Source organism: Corylus avellana, chromosome 9 (genome assembly GCF_965113065.1).
Source record: "Corylus avellana chromosome 9, dhCorAvel1.hap1.2, whole genome shotgun sequence".
Classification (NCBI taxonomy): domain Eukaryota; kingdom Viridiplantae; phylum Streptophyta; class Magnoliopsida; order Fagales; family Betulaceae; genus Corylus; species Corylus avellana.
Genome location: NC_142498.1, coordinates 14,793,400 through 14,819,138, shown reverse-complemented (window position 1 = coordinate 14,819,138; position 25,739 = coordinate 14,793,400). Strand labels below are relative to the sequence as shown.

Genomic DNA, 25,739 nt, shown 5'->3' with positions numbered 1-25,739 from the left:
CATCGACAATAATAGTATATGTGTTTCTTCCGTCACATCATCTTTCTGCCATAGTAGGAAAGTGGATGGGCTCTGATACCAACTGATGCAGCGTAGTGTAGTGGATTGAAAAGACAAACAGTCATAACTCTTTCATAATCCTAAAAGAAAAAGTCAAGGAATTATAGAAAAGCTAAAGAAAAAATTTCACTAAAGTATTCTTATTGATAGAAAACTCATAACACAACATAACTAATGGCTAAGGCCATCTTTTGTAGGCTTATATAAAGCCTAAAGTCAAAACCCTTAAAAAAGTAAATAAAAAATAAATAAATAAATACAAATGACAACTTTCACCTAGTAAATGCAAAATTATGACATTTTCATGAAATATTCAATGCCACCAAATTTGTCTCCATCTAATATCGGAATCACAAGATATGATTTTTTCTCTTTGACTGGTCTACTTTGTAAACTAATCCACATCACTTTTACGTCTAAAAAAAACATATTCCGTCTTATATAACGATCTTGGCTAACGGAGGGGTATTTTGCCAACTACATTATGAACCCCCACCCCCTTTGCCTATGCATTTGAACCACCTAGCTCGTTTATTTATTCTAGAGTAATAATTTTTAGTAAATTGTTGTGCAGCTCTCATAATATGACAATGAAAATCATCCTTTAAATTAGCAAAGGGCTTGTAAAATATTTTAAGAGTTAATTTTTACTGTCACATCATCTTAGCCTATGTCAGTCATATAGTGTCTTTTTCTTTTTCTTTTGCTTTATTCTTGCTTGGATTTTAGTATTAGTAACCGTGGTATTTGGGTTTTTGGTTTATTTGATAAGATTGAGATATTCATTGTTTGTTGAAGTTTGGGGTCAATCCTAACTATTTTTCAGTTGGGATGAGTAAAACTTGTTAAATTGCCAAGCTCAGATGAAATATGGGAGTTAATGAAGTTATTTACGATGGTGAAGTAGGGAGAGGCTGCTGTCAAAATGGATGGTCCTTCAACTTGATTGCATTTAACGTCATACAACAGTCTACTAAATAGCGTTACTCTAAAGGAAAAGATATTTTTCCCTTTTGTGACGTCCTACATTGCCTAAGCATGAAAAAGATGATGTGCTGATATGAAATACTCTCTCTAAATGGTATAAGGTCTTTTGGGGGTAAACCCAATAATAAAACTGTGCGGGCTTGACCCAAAGCGAACAATATCATATCACTTGGAGCAGGCGTTTTACAAAAATGCTTATTACCTCAAATGCATAATGTGGATATCAAAAACCATTATCCGCATTTTCATCCCTATCCTCCACTAAAGATCAAAATATAGTCTTTTCGAAAAACATGATTATTAACACGATCAATACTCGTATATATACTGGTAGATTTTGAATCTACAATTTTCAGCAGTCTCTGAATTTTAATGGTTTGGGATTCTTAATCATCTCTGGCCTTACAGTAGTGTGAAATTCTAAGCTGGAGAAGTGATGATACGACTAGGAAAACGTGTTCATGTCAACTTTTGCCTTTAGACCAAGTCTTCGGCTCATCCGCAAAGACTTATTCCAGGAAAGAAGACTTCCACCTGCTCCTGCTTTCAAGAAACTTTTGGAGTCAACTGATGCACCACTTCAAAAGTAGTCATGTATTTCCCACTATGAAAATTTGAAGTGCATGGATTCAAATAGTTAACTGTTAACTCTATAGTTGAACACATGCGAAATTATGTTTATGTGTGTAATAGATTATGCAGAAAATGACTTGGCTAGAATACCAGTCCAATGAGGATATCTGCTATGGACAATTGTCTGAGCAACATAAATATGGTAACCATCAATCAAAATAGCAACCAAAAGTATTCTTCAGTCACTAAGGAAAATTAAAACAGATTTTGTTTTTGTATGTAAAATTTAACACAAAATTTAAACCTACTTATGTTATAAATTTTTAATCTTAAATTACAAGAAGAATGCAGTATAATGACACTAGGAGGTTTCTTATCAAAATGATATTAAGAACAGTATAAAGAGGATATGCAACTTCGTCGGATGCCGTTACAGTATTCCAATACCTGTAATGGAGTCATCTCGCTCGCTGGTGGGCCCACAGGACTTGCTCATCAACCTTGCTCAGCTTCTCATCATCAAGACGCTTCCATGTCTTAATCGTCTCCACTCCCATCCAGGCCTTGTCACCTTTGCCAAGTTCAGCTAATATGACCCTTGCTCTCCTGGGCCACCCAGCCTTTCCATAACCATGGTACCCAAAGCCTCCACCATAACAAAACCATATACCATCTAGATTCCCACAAAAGTCATTAGTATGATCATGGCCTATGAACACAGCCTTCACATCTCCAATGGAGACAAGGGTCTGTAAGATTCCTGAGTTCACTGAAGAACAAGCCACACCCTCCTGGAATTGGCCTACAATCTTTTTGTAGTACAGCTGCCGAATTTCTGGAATTGGGATATGGAAAAATGCAAGTGATGGGGATGTAGCTGGGGGTAAAGCATCAGCAGATTGCTCACTATCCCACTTTTGGCCCTGTTAGTGTGACCTGCAACACGTTAATAAAATCTAAATCTAGGAAACCTCCCTTGTGGGAATTACAAGAACATATAGGATAAATACAATATTCAGATGCATTTAACTGTGTTTCTGAGCAAGGATGGGAGTGAAAGAACATGGCAACACAAAAGCACTTTTTGGTTCAATTAGGCGAAAAAAGTAGCCACTTTCTAAGGAGTCTTCAACTCTTCAGAAAACAAGTCTTAGTTGTTTCATGATTTTTATAATCATCACAAAAAGTGTGAAATGATTCAGTGAAATGCAAAAAAAGAATGGAGACTTGATGTGTCTTAATTGAATTGGCATTTGTCATTTTTTTATACCTGAAATCCTTGAGACATGCTACGAAGCCAATGTTGTTGGGATTCTTTAATCCATCCATAAGTTCGAACTCCTTGAATAAATGCCCTATCTCCACTGTCAAGAAAGAAAAGATTGAGGACGCTGCTGTTCATCAAATGTGAACCTGGGGCACCATATACTTCCAAGTTGTAATTTCCAAAACCATCAATGTCTGTCTTCATGCCTCCTTTAACGGAAGTAAGGGGATCTTCAGCTGCTGGATTGATTTGTGAGACGGAATAATCCAAAAGGGAGATGAAAGACATCAATTCCTGGCGATTCATTGTAGATTCCTGATCATGGTTTCCTAAAACTGCTGCCCATGGAAGCCCAGATTCCAGGGCTGGACCAAAGGCTTCAAGTAGGGATTCGGCAGCATCAGCAGTGCTGGGCCCAAATATATTGTCTCCTAATTAAAAAAACTAAATCTTTTAGAGAGAGAGAGAGAGAGAGAATAATTCAGCATTCTCCACCACAATTTTGTTAGGTCTCAATGAGTGATAAGGTTCTAGATGAACATCATGGCCAGTTTAAATCATAAAAAGAATTTAGTCAACATATAAGCACCATCCTGAGCTACAGTACCCAACCTAATTGGTTTACATTAATCCTCAGCAACTGGTTATCCAAAATGCAGTATGACAACATCTCACACTTTAATCCTCAGGAAAAAAAGGTGCATTTTATGAATACCACTGTCTTTCCATGAGTTGTCAATCTTATCAAAAGATCCAACTTCAAAAGAACGTTTTGTATTTGCAAGTCCAAGTTCAAAAGAACAAATTGGTTTATTGGCAGATATATCCATTTTTCTCCTTCCTTTACGTATGATAGATTTAGTTGCAATGCTTTTTTTTGTCATTACCATCCCTGTATGTCTGAGGGTCAAACAGAGCTACACCAAAACCATTATTCCCTAATGATTTTGGTGTAGCTCTGTTTTACCAAAATTCTTATTTAGTTTGAAGTGACGAACAAGAGGTCTACTCAATAGATTAGCATGCTTCATCTTAAACCTTTCAAGTACTCGCTCAAAATACTTTTCTTGTGACAATCAAAGTTTCCTGGCTTTCTTGTCACGGATCTACACACCAAAAATCTATCCTACTGTGCCAAAGTCCTTCGTGTCAAAGGACTTAAACAACTCTTTAAAATTGTCATTTCAACATCTTGTCCCATTATTAACATATCATTGACATACAACATAACAATAATGATTTTATCTCCAAGACACATTCTGACATACACATTGATCTGTTTACACAATGATCTGCAGTTGTTCTCTTGTAACCATGACCTACCATGAATGAATTGGAGTTCTTGTACCACTGCCTTGGAGCCTAGCTTAGGCCATACATATGTTTTTCAACATGTAGACCATGTGATCTTTATCTTTTACTTCAAAACCCTCTGACTGAACCATGTAATTTCTTACTCCAAGTCACCATGGAGAAAGATAGTCTTCACATGTAACTGCCTAAGCTCAAGATGTAAGCTAGCTGCTAAAACCTTTTACCACACATCTAGTTTTGAACTTCACCATTTTTCTTCAGTTTGAAAATCCATATTTTCTTCATTTCCTTACTGCCTTTAGAAAGTTCAATCAAGTCATGAGTGTTCTTCTTCTGCAAAGAATTCATCTCTTCCTACATAGCCTTCGTCCAACTTATCCCTATGTAACAGCACTTCCTAAAAACTTTATAAGGCTCCCCGTCATCAACTACCAAAATTTACTAAGAAGCAGAGTACCTTGTTGACAAAAGGTGCTTCCCAACAGACCTCCAAACTTGAGGTTCTGCTATCTCTAGTGGAGGAGCTGCTTTTGCTCAACACCCTATACGTTTGCAAAAAATTGGTTTAGACCCCAAGAATAATTCAGATTATCAAAAACAAAATATTGGACATATTGTTTGGTACCAAAGTGGAAACCTTTTGAAGAACTCTTCAAAAGTAAACAACTTTGGGGGCTAGCCAACCCCAAAAGCAAGCACTACAAAAGATTTGTTTTACATAGTGATATTACTTCCAAAACCTTTGTAACTCCTAAGACTCAATTTGTAATTCTGGCAAATGACCCATTCATCTCCTAGCGCAGTGACTCCAAAACCTATGGTCTTCTTTTACAAGGATCACCTTCACGAATGAATCTCGTCCACTTCAACCCAAAACTATGGTGGGTGTAAACTTTTCTCTGGTTCAAATGATGATAAAACAAGGAGAATGATTGAAACTATTTAGGCTCGAAAGTGTTTTGAAACCTCTCCAAGAACAAAGAAAAATAGCCTCTCTATCTTATGAAAATCGTGACTTATGAGGCTTATATAGACGGAGAGAAAAATTAAGTTTTTAAGCTAAGTCGGCTAAGGTTTAAAATAGAATGCCTCAGTCTCGTTGGAACGGTATTAGTTCTTGTTCCAACGTGAACATCTATTTCACAGTTTTCATATAGAGATGTTCGAATGGCGTGCGACAAGGTTGCAATCGAGGGTCTTGAATCTAGCTCAATAATCATCCCGATTGAACGCAATACGATCGCCATTGTGATCAGGACGTTCTGTAAGTCTTCTTATTCAGCCTCGTTGGAATTGGATGCGATCAAGCATTTCTGAAACTTGAATTTTGCAGTCTTCATTCTCTCGTTCGAATACCCTTCAAACATGCTTATGATCGAGACTTTCTGCCTTGCATATTGATCTTTGAAAATTGTCTCCTTCAAATGCCATATGATCGATGTTGCGAAAGAGCTATTATGTTGTTCACCTTGAACCAAGTTTTGAACCTCATCTTAAGACCGACTTCAACTCTAAACTCAGACTTACAACACAAGTTTTTACAATGAATTTGCTAACACAAAAAACCTAATAAACTCCCCCTTTGGCAATTATGTGACAAAAATCAACAACAATTACATCTTAATTCAATTAAAATCTAATCCTATTAAACCACTAAACTAGGGAGCTGTAATTTTTCTTTTATGTAACTAGCATGAAAATTCTATTAAATAAATGTGGTGATCTAATATTCTAGGGAGGTATAATAGTTCCCATAAATAAGAGTGGTGTATAGTTTTTGTGTCTGGTGTGTGAAAGTTTGAAGAAAAAGCTATTTTACTGTTTAGCGTGTTGTCACAGCATAATACGTACCAAACCATTAAGCTAGTAAGTCTCTATACACAATAAGCTGACAAAAACCAACATAATTTTGTCAATTTTAAAACTTATCCTTAAGTTTTTCCCTTGCTCTTATCTCAGGAACCTGGAAAATATCTATATATATAATATGGTCTGGTCATAAAAGTATCCTCCAACATATACATTTTCCATCAGAATAAACAGAAATATCAAAACCCAAAAGTGATTAAAAAAAAAAAAAAAACCTGTAAAAGCAATGAAATCAGGCTTCTCAGCTTCGAGCATTCTCTTGAGAAACCTGGTCGTGTTGAGATCGGAGCAGTACTCGAACTCGGACTCCAACACGTCCCGGCACCGACTCATCATTCCGTTACCAAAATGCATATCAGCTACCTTAAGCCAAAAAAAAAAAAAAAATCAATATTACTCTAAAAAATAAAGAATTGATGAATCCCTCATTGAAAGAACTGTAGGAGATGGAAACGACCTGGAGGATTTTGAAGGTACCATCGGAGCGGAACCGGAGGGGAAGATCTGGGTGTCTCTTGACGCGAACGGTGTCGTTCCCCAGTAGTAACTTGTGAGCTACGAGGTTACGAAGAAGATGCAGTATTAAGAAGATGAAGGCCAAGTAGAGCAAAGAGTGCTTCCATTTTGCAGTTGGTGGAGATTCCATCAGGTTTTCCGGCCGGGAACATAGACGACGAAGATGACAGACGGGGGAGATTATCTGATTATGTGTACAAGTGTTATGAATGAAGTTAGTTTTTGAGTTTTCTGTTGGATGGGCCTTTGACTTTTGGAGTTGCCACGTTTCACTTTTTTTCACTTTCATAATTATTTGTAAAAGATTTCAATAAAAATTTAACTACCGTTAAAGTTCAATTAAATGCGTTCGTTAGCTTCGAAAGAAAAAAATTATTATTTGTAGAAGATTGTCCTAAAAATGGTTAATTACGTTTTTAGTGCTTAGGGTATGCACGTTTTATTTTTATTTTTTTTTCAAGTGAGTTTCAAATTTTATCACAAGTGATACCTAACTTACACGGAAAAAGACCAACTTGATACCTCTGTCACACTCCGTCACACGTGTCGTCATATACAAATGCCATGTGTCCTAAAAAAATAAAAATCATTAAAAAATTAAAAAACTAAATCCTAAAAAAAAATTGAAAAATTATGGGGTGGCCTTTTTAATTGTTTTTTTTTTTTTTTTTTTTAGGACATGTGGCATTTGTATATGACAATATGTGACATCCCGTTAGTTTGGGCTAACGAAACCTAACAAAGGTAAGTTGGAATTTTCCTGTAAATCAGGTACCATTTGTGATAAGATTTGAAACTTAAGTGAAAAAAAAAAAAAAAAAAAAAAAAACAGAAACAAAAAAGTGCAAACATATATACTGAAAAGGTAATTAACCCTAAAAATTCATTCATTCCATGATTACAAGATTTTTCTTTTTCTTTTTTGGAGCAAGTTCTCCTACTTTAATCTCAATATATTGTGGTTTATCGTTGACACTCTAAGCTAATTATTAGTTAATTAATTTGGAGGCATTACACTATGACCCAGATGTTAGATGAGTTATATTTACCTTAGATATAAGAGCTATTGTGACCAACACAACCATCCACGACTCGGGTCACGATTGCATGCAACCCAAGGTATTCACCTACTCAAACAATGTATAATACCAAGGCACCGGGATTTGTACCATATGTCTCAAGCCTCAAGGAATGCATAAACTCTATCATGAAGGGGATAAGGGCACAAATATGTCATAGGGATGATAGTTATAACTGTGATATATGCATTGATATTGTATTGTGCACTTTATCAACGTGATTTTCTGTCTTTTAACTGTTGGATGATTTCCTAAGTAAAATATCTTAAATTTCCTACTACACGCATTGTTCTTCACTGATAAAGGTTATCGTGACATTTCTCTTAAACATAACTTGTCCACAACAGCATGTTTGCAACCTTAATTTTGTTTTTGCCAACAACTTCTCATAATATTTTCTACATACAATTGTCTGTTTGACTTTTATTACTAACATAAATTAGGCTCATTGCATGGGTTAAGTTTTGTTGGCCATTTATTTACTAAGTCGTAGGCTTACATAATTTTCACCTATAAAACAACATTGTTTTATAGATTAGTAAGCGAAAGTTCCAAGAGAGAAGGCTAAAGGCACTCATGGGATTTAAGGTCGCTGTGTCGTATCTTTTAGCGATAGTTCATATGTTTTCTTGGTGTAATTGTTGTAAATCGAGATAAGAGCGAGTCATAATGGTTAATGTATTAATGATGATAAAGAAAAGTGAAAAAAAAATATAGGTGAAATAGAGGTGAACTCAGATCACTTATAAACAATTTTTTTTAAAAAAAAATTTCTCAAGCAATTTTAAACTACCACTACAAAATATAGGCCAACCTAAATTTCTTTTTCTTTTTTGTCACTGCACAAGAAGAAGTTGCAATTTTAGAACTGAGGGCATTGTGAAAATTGAAAGGAAATTGAAAAGTCATTTTAGACTTGATCTAAACAAAAGTAAACAAAAAAAAAAATTATAAATCTCACCCTAACCATTTTTAAAGACATAAAGCTTTTTACCTTTATTGAACTCAAATCATTTTTGTTTTCTGTGATTATGAGAATAATGATTATATAAAGGTTTTACTTGACACATGATCAGGAGGGTTTGATAGGCCATGCCTAAGGAAGACGAATTGTACTACACCTTAGTTTAGTATAATTTTGGTTTACGATTCATACCAACTAAAGATAGTTATGCTTATCCCTTGATTATGTGTAGCCTATTGTCGTTACCGAGCACAACAATGATTAATAATATGAAATTCGAAAAGAGAAAGATCAAGAGAGAGTCGAGACTCAGATTTACGTAGTTCAACAATATGCCTACGTCCACAGGAGAGAGTGCGGCTATATTTTACTACTCAATGATTTAGGGTTACAACATAACATATTTATAGGAAAACCCTAATTGTAAGTATTTTGAAAAATCTCAAAATACCCCCCACAACTTATTTGTCCCCAGGCCCACATAAGCTAATTACACCCAATGGGCCAGTAGTAGAATATGAGCCACTTGTTCCAACAATCTCCACCTTGGTGAGTATTCACCCCTTTGAAGATAATTAAGTATTGGGCCTCCACTTGGAACTGAAAAGTTTGGGGATGCCGCCTCCTCTCCTCTCCTTTCTAGCACCTAGAGACATTTGTCAAGTCCAAGCAATGTTTGAACTTGTCTGCGGTAACATGCTTCGTCAACATGTCCGCTGCATTCTCAAAAGTGTGAATCTTTTCAAGTAACAATTTACCTATAGCAACCAATTCCCTGAACTTGTGAGACCTCACATCAACGTGCTTGGTTCTCGCATGATACACCTAGTTCTTTGCAAAGTAAATGGCACTCTGACTGTCACAATACAACCGAACTCCACCTTGCTGAATACCCAGCTCTCTGACTAACCCTGTGAGCCACAAAGCTTCCTTTGTAGCCTCAACCGCCGCCATGTACTCCTCCTCAATCGTGGACATCGCAACTGTGGACTGGATCATAGACCTCCAACATATGGGTCCTCCTACAAGAGTGAACACATAACCCGTGGTCGACCTCCTGTCATCCGAATCCCTTGCATAATCTGCATCTACATACCCGACGACTAACAAATCACTTTTCTGTCTCAAAAAAGTGATGCCATACTCTGTAGTACCTTTCAAGTATCTGAAAATCCATTTGACTGCATCTTAGTACTGTCTCCTCGAATTCGCCATGTACTTGCTCACCACATTGGCTGTATGAGACAAATCTGGCCTGGTACATACCATAGCATACATCAGACACCCCACTGCACTAACATAAGGGACCTTAGACATGTCTTCAATTTCTTCTACTGTCTTTGGACACTGTGAGGTAGAAAAACGGAAATGATTCGCCAAAGGTGTACTCACCAGTTTTGCATTCCCCATGCTAAACCTCTCCAACACCTTCTTCACATAGCTAGCCTGAGATAGCCACAATTTCTTGGCATCCCTGTCCTTGCGAATCTCCATCCCAATAATCTTTTTAGCTGTGCCCAAATCCAAACCTTTAGTTTGTTAACCTCCACTATACTCTTTGCTACAATAAGCATATCATCCACATATAGTAACAGAAAAATAAATTAGTCATCATCAAGGCTCCTCACATACACACAATAGTCATATTCGCATCTCCTGTAGCCAATTTTGATCATTTAGGAGTCAAACCGCTTATACCATTGCCTTGGAGACTACTTTCGCCCATAAAGTGATTTCTTCAATTTATAGACCAAATGCTCCTGTCCAAGTTGACTAAACCCTTCAGGCTACTCCATGTAAATCTGCTCCTCCAAATCACCATGGAGAAAAGCTGTCTTCACATCCATTTGTTCCAATTTCATGTCATAATGAGCTACCAACGCCCATACGCTCTGATGGAAGTATGTTTGACCACTGGGAAAAATATTTCCTCATAATCAACCTCTTCCTGCTGTGAGTAACCCTTTGCGACTAGGCGAGCCTTGCACTCCCCCCCCCCCCCCCTTTTTTTTGATACTGCTTCATTTTTCTTGAACACCCATTTCCACCCTATCGCCCTCTTCCTCTTTGGAAGCTTCGCACGTCTGATTTTTATGCAAAGACTCCATCTCTTCTGCCATAGCACCCACCCATCTACTCTTCTCTTGGCTATTGACAGCCTCTTGAAAAGTAGTAGGATCTCCGTTGCTGATGACAAGAGCATATGAAACCATGTCTTCAAAACCATACCTAGTTGGTGGCTTGATGGTGCGTCTAGGTCTGTCTGTGGCTAAAGTGTGATACTCTTCAACCCCTGAAGTAGAAGTCTCTGTACCATGAAAAGTGTTCCCCTGCACATGAGTCTCTAACTCCACTTGCACCACCTACTTATCCCTGCTACTACTTTCTGGCACCTGATGCTCTTTACCCTGAGTACTCTTCAACATGGAATTTTCATCAAATACCATGTCTCTACTGATCACCGCCTTGTTTGCATTCTGATCCCAAAACTTGTACCCCTTTCCCATATCCAAGAAAGACACATTGTCTAGACTTCGGATCAAGCTTCGATCGTTCACACTAGGTATGTGCACATAGGCTGGACAACCAAATACTCTCAAACCAAAGTAATCTACCCCATTACCTGTCCACACTTCCTCTACAACTTTCCCATATAGTGCTACCCTTGGTGACCTGTTGATCAAATAGCATGCCATACTCACTGCATTTGCCTAGAAAATCTTTGCAAGTCCAGCATTCAACCTGAGACATTGTGCTCTCTCTGCAATAGACCTGTTCATCCTTTCTGCCACACCATTTTGCTGTGGTGTCTTGCATACTGTGAAATGTCTCTTTATACCATGCTGCTCACAGAAATCCCTGAAGTCGTCGTTTGTGTACCCAGTTCCATTATTTGTCCTGGGACACTTAACCTTCTTCCCAGTCTGGTTCTCCACTTCAGCTTTCCACAATTTGAACTGGGCAAACATCTCTGATTTGTGCCACATGAAGTACACCCAAACCTTTTTGGAGAAGTCATTAATAAAGATCACAAAATCCATATGTCCTACCCTGTGACGCTGTCATCACTAGTCCCCAAACATCATAATGAACATAATCCAGAATACCCTCTGTCTTGAATTGTACCCTATTCGATTTTCCCATAACACAGAACTTACAGAAATCAAGGTTGCATGTTTTAACACCCTTCAACAAATTTCTCTTATGAAGCTCTAACATGCCCTGCTCACTCATATGACCACCCAACAGCATATGCTACAAAATAGTACAATTAGAATTAGACTCCACAAAGGCAACTCCAGCTACAACTGTACTTCCTAACAGTTTATAGATATTCTTTGAACTTTTTTGCCCCTTCATCACTACCATCGCACCCCTAGTCACCTTCATTACTCCACCTTTAGAATTATAACCATAACCGTTTGAGTCTAAGGTGCCTAATGAAATCAGATTCTTTTCCCCTTCTAGTACACGTCTAACATCACATAACGTTCCAATCACACCATCAAACATCTTAATTTTGATATTATCTATGCCAGTCATTTTACAATGTGCACCATTACCCATAGTAACTATACCAGAATTAACTGACATGAAGGTATCAAACTGATGTTGTATTTTTGTGACAAAAAATATCAATTATAAAAATAACCACTAGCAATAAGACGAATTTTTGTAGGATACGGCTATAGAAAGGGTGTCGAACCTCAAGGACTGCAGGGGTTTTGTTATCAAATTCGAAAGATTAAAATTAACTTAATTAAAAATATATTTGATTTGATTTGATTTTCTTTAAAACTAAAGTGCATGAAAATAAAAGAGATTTAAAATAAGAGAGAGAGTGTAGGGTATTGACTTCACCTCTATCCGCACAACAATGGTTAATCATAATTGATCCCAGAAAATCATTCTATGCATGCTATAAATAAACAAGAAACTACCTTATTAAAGAATAAGCATAATCTATCTTCGGTTGGCACGGATCGTCCACCTAACCACTAAGATGCCGTACGACCCGTCTTCCCTTGGTATAAATTATCAAATTCTTTAATAGGATACATACAATCAATGAATAAGAGTAACCCATCTTCGGTTGGCACGGATTGTCTACATAAATTACACTAAACTAGGGTGTAGTACAATCCGTCTTCCCTAGGCATGGCCTATCAAATCCTATTGATCATATGTCAATTAAACCCATTGTATAACCATCATCCTCATAATCACAGAAAATAAAAATGATTTGAGTCAATAATAGTAAAATAATTTCTAAGACAAGATAATAATTTTACTAATATTGAATTGGAATTAAAGAACAATTGCATTTAATATGAAGAGCAGAAATCAATTGTAGCAATCCTCATAGTTATACAATCAACATGCATAAATAGAAAAACTAGAAATTAAATACAATCAAATCATTGTGCTTGGAAGGGGTTACATCAATACCCTACAATTTGGGTTTAGCTGCTCATGATCTTCTAGGCTCTAAAGACAATTTTACTAAATTTTACTCTTAGAAAGCGATGTGTCTGTTTACAATGTTTAGAGCCATATTTATAAGGATTTGGAAAACTCTAAAACCCTAAAAATCCTTAGAAAATCGGAAGTCAGTCTCCCAGTCCAATTGGGAGACTGAAAACCAAGCCCAAACTAGAAAAGGATTCTTGTCGTGCACTGTACGCCCGTGTGCGCTCGATCCGAGATTATGTGCGCTCGAGCTTAGCTTTTGTGCGCACGAGCGGAAGCATGCGCTCGATCCCTGGCCGCAGACACTCGAGCGCAGGTGCGCTCGATCCCATGGGTACTGCGATCGATCCTAGCTCCAAAATGCTCAATTTGTTGTCCTTTTAAGCCCAATTTCCAATGGTTTGTCAGATAAGACCTGAAACACAAAAACAAAACAAAATTAAACAAATAAAATCCTGAGGAATTAACATATGTAAATTAAGGGGCTTGAATGTGCAACATTCGGCACTTATCACACCCCCCAACTTACATATTGCTAATCCCTTAGCAATATAAAACAAAAAATAAATTGAAAACAAAAAGATAAATCCAACTTTCGTGGGATGTACGGTTGCATTTAGCATATGCAACAAGCCTTTTAAACCCCTAGGAGTTCCCTAGAGGACGAGTAAAGTCTCGTGAGGGTTTTCCAGGAATGATACCCACAAACATTTTCTAACCATGTAATTCCTGAGAATGCAATCTCATGAACATCATGGTTCTTAGTCATTAACAGGCTTAATAAAACAAACACCATCTTCACAATTTCAGGACATTACAACTTAGCTTCAATCATGGCAACTATGAGATATTACAAAATTCAATTAGTGTATGTGAACTCAACACATAGTCAAGGGATTTCAAAACTAATCTTAATCATGCATGGATCAATACTCAAAATTCATTGCACTCCCCATTGGATAAAACAACCAAGGCAACAATTTCCTCTTTCTTTTTTTTTCTTCTTTTTTTTAAGCTCACTTAGCTCCCTTAAGCTTTCTGATTGACCCATTTATCGAGTGTTACGCCAATGACTCCCAAACCAGATGATTTTAGGGCAGTAGGTGTAAAGACACCCCTAAGGACTTACTAACTCAGGTCAAAAAGGCTACAAAACTAAGCTACTTTTCTTTTTCTTTTCTTTTCTTTTTTTTTTTTCAATAAAATCAAACTTCTCACTTTTTGACGCGAACACTCACTGCTTAATGAGGCAAGAGGTCCGGTTACTTGGTGGAAAGTTTAAAATAATTTTTTTTTTTTTTTTTTTTGAATTGTGCCAAGGTCATTTTCCCAATAAGTTACCCAATTTATTCTAAATATTGAAACCAGACAGTATTGATTCTAGATTTCATGCCCCACAGACTACATACTGGTGTGCATGTGAAAATCAAATTGAAACAAGTAATATTTCATGCTGCCAATGAAAGTAACACAATTTTAATTCCTTAATCAAGTGATCATGCGTTTGTCATATTAAGCCCATCAATGAATTTCAAATGACAACATGAAAATCAATTGCATGCTCATAACTAACATGTATGCCCACACCCCCTAAATTAAAATGCACAATGTCCTCAGTGTGTGGAAAATAACAATAAAACAGTGCAAGGGATAAAGACACCTAACCTGTCACTGTGGCGCAGAAGAAGATGCCCCTGAAGCAGGTGGCAATCGTGCTAAAATGGCGCGCAACAATTCTTGCTCGGCTTCAAACCGTTCATCTGCCCGGCTCCTGTCCTCCGCCCTTTGGGTAGCAAGCTCAAATCGGAGCTCTTGCAGTTCTTTCTAGAGGGACTCATACTGTGACATGGTGATAGTAACGGTCGGTGCCACGTCCTCTCTGTTGACCAGCTCAGCTGGATCTGGCTCATTGTGTGCAAGCCCATTAGCTTCCCGAACGACCTCAGCTGCTGCAGGCTCCCAACGGTGTCTCGGCATGTGGGAATAACTCTGGTTCCACTGGATCAGGCCAAACTGGGGGTGTGCAGAGATCGGCCATCAGCGGGTGTACCCTCAATGCCACGGGTCTGCAAGATCTAGGTGAGGAGAAAAGGGAATGGGGGGTAATAAGGGGGTTTCGTGACCTAAAAAGGTCACGTGAGGCCTCTGGACTAGTGCGCTCAATCGCACTTGCGCAAAGGATGGAGTGGAGTGGCGGGGGTACGCTCAAGCGGCACTGAAGGTGAGCTCGAGCGTACTCGTGCAAGTGTGTGCTAAGTGTAGAGCGTCTGCGCTCGATCCCACGTAGGGTGGGCTCGAGCGCAGGCCCGTGTTCTGGGATCGAGTGCACAGTGGGTGCGCTCGAGCCTAGGGTGTCAGTGCCCTAATCAGAAAAATAAACGGGATCCGTCAAATCGACAGATTTTACGTCTGTACCAGGCTCAAAGTGCTGGATGCAGGGCTTCAACCTTTGACCTTTGACCGTTGACCTTGAACAGAGCACCATCCTTTGGGTCCCGCAGCTCGATAGCGCCATGGGGGGACACCAAGGTGACTATGAAGGGGCCGTCCCATTTGGAGCGGAGCTTTCCAGGGAAAAGCCGGAGTTTAGAATTGAAGAGCCATACTTTCTGGTCCGGTACAAACGTCTTAGGCAAGATATGTTTTTCATGAAAAGCCTTAGTCTGCTCCTTGTAAAGGCGAGCACTATCATATGCATCTCGCCGCAGCTCCTCCAATTCTGTCAACTAAAGTTTTCGGTGGGGACCAGCTGCTTGCATGTCGAAATTGAACTACTTGATTGCCCACATAGCCTTGTGTTTTAATTCCACAGGGAGGTGACACGCCTTGCCATATACCAGCCTATAGGGAGACATTCCAATGAGAGTTTTGTAAGCTGTGCGGTAGGCCCATAATGCATCATTGAGGCGCAAGGACCAATCCTTTTGGACTGGCCTAACCGTCTTCTCTAGAATATGCTTAATTTCCCGGTTAGACACTTCCACTTGGCCACTTGTTTGAGAATGGTAGGGAGTGGCTACCTTATGCGTGACAGAGTACTTGAGAAGCAAGGCCGTGAAAAGCCGGTTGCAAAAGTGTATACCTCCATCACTGATGATAGCCCGAGGAGTACCAAATTTGCTGAAAATGATGGCCTAGAGGAACTTCACCACAACCTTGTGATCATTTCTCTTTGTTGCAATGGCTTCTACCCACTTAGAGACATAGTCCACTCCGACAAAAATATACTCATACCCACAAGACGGGGGAAAGGGTCTCATGAAGTCAATACCCCAGACATCAAAAATCTTGACAACAAGAATGGAGTTCAATGGCATCATGTCCCTCTAAGACATAGCTCCTAGGCGTTGACATCTCTCACAAGCTCGGCAATATTCATAGGCAACTTTGAACAAGGTGGGCCATGTGAATCCGCATTGTAGAACCTTGGCTGCTATCTTCTTGGCACTGAAGTGTCCTCCACAAGCTAGAGAACGACAAAAGGTAAGAATGCTAGAAAATTCACTCTCAGGGACATAACGTCGGATGATCTGATCAGCACAATACTTGAACAACTCTGGATCTTCCCAAAAATAGAATCGAACTTGATTGAAGAAGCGGTCCTTATCTTGCTTAGACCAATGAGAAGGAATCCGTCCTGTAGCTAGATAATTGACAATATCAGCATACCATGGTGGACTTCTCGGAGTGACTTCAAATAATTGCTCATCTGGGAAAGAGTCAGGAACAGGAACCGGCTGGGGCGTCTCCATTAAAATTCGTGACAGATGGTCGGCAACAACATTCTCAGTGCCCTTCTTGTCCCGAATCTCAATATCAAATTCTTGCAGAAGGAGTATCCAGCGGATCAGTCGGGGTTTTGTTTCCTTCTTGGCCAGCAAATATCGCAGAGCAGCATGATCAGAAAAGATGATAACCTTTGATCCCAGAGGGTATGAGCGGAATTTATCCAGAGCAAAGACCACAACTAGCAATCCTTTCTCGGTGGTTGTGTAATTGACTTGAGCATCCATTAGAGTCTTGCTAGCATAATAAATGACATGGGGAAGCTTGCCTACCCGTTGTCCCAAAACTGCACCCACAGCATAGTCAAACGGATCGCACATGATTTCAAATGGCAAGGACTAGTCAGGAGGCTGGAAGATGGGAGCAGAAGATAACATAGACCGAAGCTTCTGGAATGCCTCGTGACATGCTTCATCAAAGTGAAAAGGGGCGTCCTTAGCAAGCAAGTTACATAAGGGCCTTGAAATTTTACTGAAGTCTTTAATGAAGCAGTGGTAGAAGCCTGCATGCCCTAGGAAGGAACGGATCTGCTTCACTGAAGTGGGTGGTGGTAGATTTTCAATGAGCTCAACCTTGGCCTGGTCCACCTCCATACCTCTTTTGGATACTATATGACCCAAAACTATACCTTCCTGCACCATGAAGTGGCTCTTCTCCCAGCTTAAAATCAGATTACTTTCTTTGCAACGTTGGAGCACAAGTGACAAATTATGGAGACATGTATCAAACGAAGATCCAAAAACAGAAAAATGAACCATAAATACCTCCAAAAATTTCTCCACCATGTCGGAGAAGATAGACATCATACATCTCTGGAATGTGGCAGGTGCATTGCATAAGCCAAACGGCATGCGTCGGTAAGCAAATGTGCCGAATGGACATGTGAATATTGTCTTCTCTTGGTCTTGGGGATCAACTGCAATTTGATTATACCCGAAATAGCCATCTAAGAAGCAATAGTAGCTTTGGCCAGCAAGACGCTCCAAAATTTGATCAATGAATGGGAGAGGGAAGTGATCCTTCCAAGTATGGGAATTGAGCTTCCGGTAGTCGATGCAGACACGCCATCTCGTGGTTGTGCGCTGTGGAACCAACTCGCCAACAGAATTTTCCAGGACAGTGATACCAGATTTCTTTGCAACTACTTGAGTGGGGCTCACCCATTTGCTATCTGAAATAGGGTAGATGATGCCTGCATCAAGTAACTTAACTACCTCTTTCATCACTACCTCCTTCATGTTGGGATTCAACCGGCGATGTGCCTCACGAGAAGGTCGAGCATCTTCTTCCAAATGGATCCGGTGCATACAGATAGAGGGGTCGATGCCTTTCAAATCTGCCATGGTCCACCCAATGGCCTCCTTGTACTGCTTTAACACTGCGAGCAGACTGTCCTCTTGGTCTTTTTGTAGGTCGGAAGCAATGATAACTGGCAGAGTGTTGTTAGACCCAAGAAATGCATACTTAAGTGTTGCGGGCAGGGGCTAAAACTCAAGCTTCGGTGGAGACAGTAGAGATGGAACAGGAGGAGTGCTCGATGTCGCAGGTAGGGGCTCATTTACTACTCTCCATGGGTGAAAATCTGCACTAGCTGCTGTTTCAAGCAAATCATGGACCTCTTGAATGTATTGGTCGGTGTTGAATTCTTCAAAGTCGAAGTAATTCAGGCAGGCTTCCACTGGATCCTTAGTCAGGAGACTGGGTAGTGAGTCTTCTACATATTCTACAATGCTGTCCACAAAGAAACACTCATTCTGATCAGGAGCATGCTGAAATGCAGTAAAGATATTCAACCGAACCTTCATATTGCCAAATGAGATCTCCATGACTCCAGTTCGACAGTTGATGCAGGCATTCGCTGTGGCTAAAAAGGGACGTCCAAGAATGACAGGAACTAGCTTCTCAGGATTGGGCACAGGCTCGGTATCCAGCACTATAAAGTCAACTGGGAAGAAAAATTTATCCACCTGAATGATCACATCTTCTACAATCCCTCTAGGCTTCCTAATTGACTGATCAGCTAGTTGCAGAATTACTGTGGTGGGCTTCAGCTCCCCTAGGCCGAACTGCTGATACACTGAATATGGTAGGAGATTCACACCAGCTCCCAGATCTAAGAGTGCCTTATCAATCTCTATTTTTCCGATGATGCATGAAATTGTAGGAGCCCCGGGGTCCTTGAACTTTGGAGGAGTGTTGTGCTTAATCAGGGAACTCACTTGCTTAGTCAGAAGAACTTTCTTGGGAATGTGGTTTCTGGTCTTTCGCTTTTGAGTACACAAGTCTTTGATGAACTTGGCATAAGCAGGCACTTGTGCAATGGCATCAAGAAGGGGGAGATTGATTTTTACCTGTTTGAACATCTCCATCATTCCTTGTATTTTCTCTCCTTGTTTCCCAAAATGGGAAGGTGCCTTAAGACGTTCTGGGAAGGGGGCCGGTAGCTCATATGGGATCTCTAGAGTGGATGCTGCTGATGTCGAAGCCTCATTACTCACTTGCTTGCTTTTATCATTCTGTAGATTCTGTGCAACCTTCGTGTGTTCATCCTTCTTCTCCTCCACATGATTGTCAACTATTCTGCCACTTCTCAAGGTGGTGATGGCTTGAACTTGCTGATGGTATGAAGTGCCCTCATCTACCATATAGTGCCCCTTAGGGTTTACCACCGGCTGACTTGGAAGCTTTCCTTCGTCCCTTTTGTTGATGGTGTTGGCAAGTTGTCCGACTTGTGCTTCTAGCTTGGCAATCTATTGGGAATGTGAGTTGACTATTTCCTTTTGAGATTTGACTGATTGTTTTATCTCGCTGGTCAGCTCATACATTGCTTTTATCATTCGATCCTCGAAATTGGACTCTGAGGGAGACTGGTAGTGCTGCTGTGGAGGCCGGTAAGTGGAATGAGGTTAGTAGGGCTGTCTGTTGGATTGAACTTGATTATGTGGCCCTGGGGCTGGGTTGCCTGAACTTGAATTCTTCCACGAGAAATTTGGATGATTTCTCCACCCGGGGTTGTAGGTATTGGAGTACGGATCATTACCCGGTATGGAGAAAGCTGCATTAACCTGCTCATGAGCAGTGTCAGTATAATTTTCAGTAACAAGGCAGTTATTTACATGATGCATAGGACTAGAACAGAATGAGCATGCTTCAGTGTGTGTGTGAGAAGCATTAGGAGCAAAACCAGCAGTCAATAGAACTTGATCTAGCTTTTTAGTGATAGCCTCAACTACTTGGTTGGCCATGTTTGGGGAATGGCTGGCTTCATACAAACTCTCTGTCTTGAGTGCTTTAGGTGCTGGTGCCCTTCGTCTGGCGAAGACTTGCTGAAGAGAATTGTTACTCAAGTTTTCAAAAATAGATCATGCTTCATCTTCGCTTTACAACATGAATGTCCCCCCACATGATGCATCCACAATTTTTCTATTGGACTCAGTCAGGCCATCATAAAAACACTTCACTAGCTGCCATTTTGGGACAGCGTGGTGTGGACATGATCTAAGCAGGGTCTGTAGTCTATCCCAAGTCTCATGGAAATCTTCTCCCTCATACTGGGAGAAGGTAGTAATGACTCTCCTAGTATCATTGCTCATTCCTATGGGAAAGTACTTCTTAAGAAATTTTTGTTGCAATTAAGCCCAAGAAGTAATAGAGTTAGGTGTTAAGGATTGGAACCAATGTTTGGCTTTTTCCTTGAGGGAGAAAGGAAAAAGACGCATCCTTAGGGCATCCTCAGTGAATCCGTTCATTTTAGTGGTATCACAAATTGCTTCGAAATCACTGAAGAAGTCATAAGGATTTTCAGTGCTCAGCCCTAGGAAAGAAGGTAAACTTCGTATAGTGCTGGGTTTAATTTCATAATGGGTTGCCGTAATTTCCGACAACCGGAGACATGTGGGAGTAGTGTAAGTGGTAGGAAGATAGTGATCTTGCAATGCTACGTGGTTACCGTCCCCCATGGTCTTAGTGGAACGCTCTTCTAGCAAATTAGAGTTCTTTCGGGATCTAATTTGTCTAAGGGTGCGTTCAATTTCAAGGTCACAAGAAATTAATGGAAAAGACAAAGAACGACGACCTCTCATAAACTAAACCGAACTGTAAAAAGAACAGAAAGAAATAAGCTAAAAAAAACATAAAACAAACAAGCTTACAAACGGCCTTAGATAGCACTCAGGGTTCTAGATGCAAGCTGCCGCAAGTGCGCTCGAGCGTGTTGCTGCAGATGGGTGCGAGCGCACGAGGAGAGGCTCGAGCGCTGCTGGCCTGGTGCTTGCTGAAGTGTGTCCGTGCGCTCGATCGCAGTCACAGAGAAGGCAGCTTACGGACCATTAAAACAAAATAAAACACAAACAGAATTAAAATTAGCAACTTAAAACAGAAAAATTAATCCTTAAAAATTGACAATAAAACCGTTAAGCAGTCCCCGGCAACGGCGCCAAAAATTGCTGTGGTATTTTGGTGACCAAAACTATCAATTATAAAAATAACCACTCGCAATAGGACGAATCTTTGTAGGATACGGCTATAGAGAGGGTGTCGAACCTCAAGGACTACAGGGGTTTTGTTATCAAATTCGAAAGATTAAAATTAACTTAATTAAAAAGATATTTGATTTGATCTTCTTTAAAACTAAAGTGCATGAGAATAAAAGAGATTTCAAATCAGAGAGAGAGTGTAGGGTATTGACTTCACCTCTATCCGCACAACAATGGCTAATCATAATTAATCCCAGAAAATCATTCTATGCATGCTATAAATAAACAAGAAACTACCTTATTAAAGAATAAGCATAATCAATCTTCGGTTGGCACGGATCGTCCACCTAACCACTAAGATGCGGTACGACCCGTCTTCCCTAGGTATAAATTATCAAATTCTTTAATAGGATACATACAATCAATGAATAACTGTAACTCATCTTCGGTTGGCACGGATTGTCTACCTAAATTACACTAAACTAGGGTGTAGTACAATCCGTCTTCCCTAGGCATGGCCTATTAAATCCTATTGATCATATGTCAATTAAACCCATTGTATAACCATCAACCTCATAATCATAGAAAATAAGATTGATTTGAGTCAATAATAGTAAAATAATTTCTAAGACAATATAATAATTTTACTAATATTGAATTGGAATTAAAGAACAATTGCTTTTAATATAAAGAGCAGAAATCAATTGTAGCAATCCTCATAGTTATACAATAAACATGCATAAATAGAAAAAATAGAAATTAAATACAATCAAACCATTGTGCTTGGAAAGGGTTACATCAATACCTCACAATTTGAGTTTAGCTGCTCATGATCTTCTAGGCTCCAAAAACAATTTTACTAAATTTTTCTCTTAGAAAGCGGTGTGTCTGTTTACAATGTTTAGAGTCCTATTTATAGGGATTTGGAAAACCCAAAAACCCTAGAAATCCTTAGAAAATCGGAAGTCAGTCTCCCAGTCCAATTGGGAGACTGAAAACCAAGCCCAAACTGGAAAAGGATTCTTGTCGTGCACTATACGCCCGTGTGCTCTCGATTCGAGATTATGTGCGCTCGAGCTTAGCTTTTGTGCGCACGAGCGCAAGCATGCGCTTGATCCCTGGCCGCAGACGCTCAAGTGCAGGTGCGCTCGATCCCAAGGGTACTGCGATCGATCCTAGCTCCAGAATGCTCAATTTGTGGTCCTTTTAAGCCCAATTTCCAATGGTTTGTCACATAAGACCTGAAACACAAAAACAAAACAAAATTAAACAAATAACCATCCTAAGGAATTAACATATGTAAATTAAGGGGCTTGAATGTGCAACATTCGGCACTTATCACAAACCAATCTTTGTTAGGCGTCACATGAAATGAACATGCTAAGTCCAGAATCCAAGAATCCATAGGATGCTCTGAATTTGACGCAACAGAAAGAATATCACCGTTAGCATCTTCTGAATTGTCTTCCACTACGTTCGCAGATTTTAAGGAACCTTCATTCTCATTGTCCTTATTCTTCTTCCGATCTGGACAGTCCCGCTTTATGTCCCATTTCTTCCGCACTTATAGCAATTGACGCCCTTCCTCTTCCTGGACTTTGATTGAGAGTTCTTGCCATTCAAACCACTCTTGTTACTACTTCTTCCACGCTCTTGGTTACCCTTTACAACTAGCCCTTCTCCTTGAGAACTTTCATAACTGATTTTCTTCCTCTTATGAAAAGCCAATAGGGCTCCTGTAACACCCTCTAACTCCAAGGTCTCTTTCCCCATGTCAGAGTTGTAACCAAATTCTCATACGTAAGAGAAGTTGGGAGTGAATTCAATAGCATCAACGTCTTGTCTTCGTCTTTGAACTTCACATGAAACCTCTTCAAATCACCGATTACCTGACTGAATAAGTTGATGTGTTGGCTCAAATCCAAGCCCTCTGCCATCTTCAAGCTATACAACTGCTGTTTTAGGTAGAGCTTGTTCGTCAACGACTTTGACATATACCGACCTTCCAGTTTCAACCAAACCGCTGCTGGAGATTCTTCGTTCATGACATGATACATCACGTCATCTCTCATACAAAGCCGAATAGTAGCCACCGCCTTAGCCTCAAGTTCCTTCCAATCTATGTCCACCATCCCTTCTGGTTTCGTCCCATATAACGCCTTTACCATCCCTTGTTGCACTAGCAAATCCTTGACACGTCTCTGCCATAACCCGAAATTACCAGATCTATCGAACTTCATCACGACGAATTTCGCAAAAGATGTGCCAATCCTAACCATCGTATAATTAGGCTCTGATACCAATTGTTGTTACCGTGCACAACAATGATGAATAATATGGAATTCGAAAAGAGATAGATCAAGAGAGAGTTGAGACACAGATTTACAAGGTTCGGCAATGTGCCTACGTCCGCAGGAGAGAGTGCGACTATATTTTACTATTCAATGATTTAGGGTTATAACATAACATATTTATAGGAAAACCCTAATTGTAAGTATTTTGGAAAAGCCCAAAATACCCCCCACAACTTATTTATCCTCAGGCCCACATAAACTAATTACACCCAATAGTCCAGTAATAGAATATGAGCCACTTGTTCCAACAGAACTCTTGACACTCAGTTCAGCTTTTGATCCAAATGATGCTTATAAATCATTTAATATTAATCATATATGTACTCTTGCAAAGAGCTATTATTCTCTTGATTTTTCTAAGCAGGAGAAAATTATTTTGAGATTTCAGTTGAAGCATTTTCAAGTTGATATGCTTAATCATCTGAAATTACAAAGATTGTTTTCCATTGCAGAATTATGTTGAGGATCGACAAAGACAGGAAAATCAGATACGTACTATCTTATTGATAGATTGATTCATCTTGTTTCAACTCTTCCAGTGTCTACAACAACTGCCGAACGAGCATTCTCAGCTATGAAAATTTTAAAAACAAGACTTCGTAACAAAATGGAGGATGAGTTTCTTACGGATAATTTAGTTGTCTACATTGAAAGGGAAATTTTCGAAAGCTTCAATTCAAATCACGTAGAATGCAATTTTAGACATTTTGTATTTTTCTTTATTTTTGTACTAGTGCCTACATGTTAACTGATATATTATTTTGGCATATATTTGTAAAGTCTCATAGATATGCTTTTTGTGATATACATATTGTGTTATAATTTATATTTTGAATGGTATTTACCATATTATAATAAAAATATAATATATAAAGAGAACAAAAAAGATTATTTTATCATTATATTTTATTATTTTATTTCTGCCCTTGCTAAAATAAATTCCTGGATTCGCTACTGCTTATAAATTTTCATTGCATATATTCTAAATTTATGGTAGCATCTCGGTTAATTACCAGTTAATTAATTTGAAAGCGCTACAAGAGCATCTCAAGTTTTCTAACAAAATGAGAGAGAGATTGAACCTTCATGATTGTGAGAGCATCATCACAAGGCCCATAGGGGAGCGTTTATGCAAAGAGAGGGAGAGAGTTGTGAAACTCTAGAGGGAGAGTGAGAGAGAAGAAAATGCGAACAAGCGAAAAATACATGAAGGTTTTTGTGTCAATATAATCGATGTGTTATTCCCAAAGGGAAATGAATAATAGTTCCTATTGTTTTTGAGCATTTCAAGAATAGTTATTCCTTCCACAAATAATGAACTAATCAAACGAATAAAATAGTTATTCCATTCCATACTCTAATCCATATACCAAATGTGTCCTTATAGTATCCAACCTTGAATTTTATATTCCAAGCAAAGCACTCAACAGGACCACAAGAGTTTTCATTCCTTATAAACACTCTCATCAAGGAATGATTGTAATTTCCTGACTTCTTATGATATTGATCATAAATCCTAAGAGGATTGTGAACCTAGATGTCAAGTGTAGTTCACTTTGATGAATTATGCGGTCAACATTTTTCATGCATTGGGTGATCATATGTAGCATTATGGAAACACTTTTCTTAAGATGGAATCCATAGTCCTTTTTATATAAAAAGGATTGGGAATTAGGGGTGGCAAAATGGGTTGGCGGGTCGACACGATTACGACCAGTAATGACCCGCCACCCGATTAACCTAAACCCGAACACAACCCGTTTAGCTAAACAGGTTGAACTCTCACACACAAACACAACTCGAATAATAGCCAGGTAACTCGACACGACCCGACATGACTCGTTTACTTAAAAGGTAACACTACATGACCCTACACGTTTGAATAAAAATAGGAAAAATAATATAATAATAATACCAATGCCATTAAAATTCAATAGAATTCACAAATTACAATATTATAAAAACATAATAGGTTTAATTGTTAACAAATTGCCATTCAATAAAAACATTCACAATGAGTAGCAA

General features: G+C 39.1%; 1 protein-coding gene across 3 annotated transcripts; it reads right to left on the bottom strand.

Annotated features, from left to right (window-relative positions):
- Nucleotides 1-1,189: 1,189 nt before the first annotated feature.
- Nucleotides 1,190-6,773, bottom strand: PAP28 (purple acid phosphatase 28). Of its 3 annotated transcripts, none has more exons than XM_059605535.2 (5): nt 6,528-6,773; nt 6,286-6,433; nt 2,891-3,318; nt 2,068-2,543; nt 1,190-1,590 (listed from the first exon to the last, which is right to left on the bottom strand). In XM_059605535.2, the coding sequence occupies exons 1-4, from the start codon at nt 6,714-6,716 to the stop codon at nt 2,079-2,081; spliced, it is 1,230 nt and encodes a 409-aa protein (XP_059461518.1). In that variant the 5' UTR covers nt 6,717-6,773; the 3' UTR covers nt 1,190-1,590; nt 2,068-2,078. The 3 variants fall into 3 exon arrangements, with proteins under 3 accessions (XP_059461518.1, XP_059461516.1, XP_059461517.1); XM_059605533.2 differs by having other exon boundaries at nt 1,190-1,587; XM_059605534.1 differs by lacking the exon at nt 1,190-1,590 and having other exon boundaries at nt 1,873-2,543.
- Between the last annotated feature and the right edge of the window lie 18,966 nt (nt 6,774-25,739).

Excerpts from the sequence above, each read along its gene's own strand:
- PAP28 (XM_059605535.2), bottom strand. The coding sequence starts at position 6,716 with ATGGAATCTCCACCAACTGCAAAATGGAAGCACTCTTTGCTCTACTTG. Across the intron at positions 3,319-6,285 it reads TGATTTCATTGCTTTTACAG|GAGACAATATATTTGGGCCC; the intron begins GTTTTTTTTTTT and ends TTTTTTAATTAG. Across the intron at positions 2,544-2,890 it reads GCATGTCTCAAGGATTTCAG|GGCCAAAAGTGGGATAGTGA; the intron begins GTATAAAAAAAT and ends TCACACTAACAG.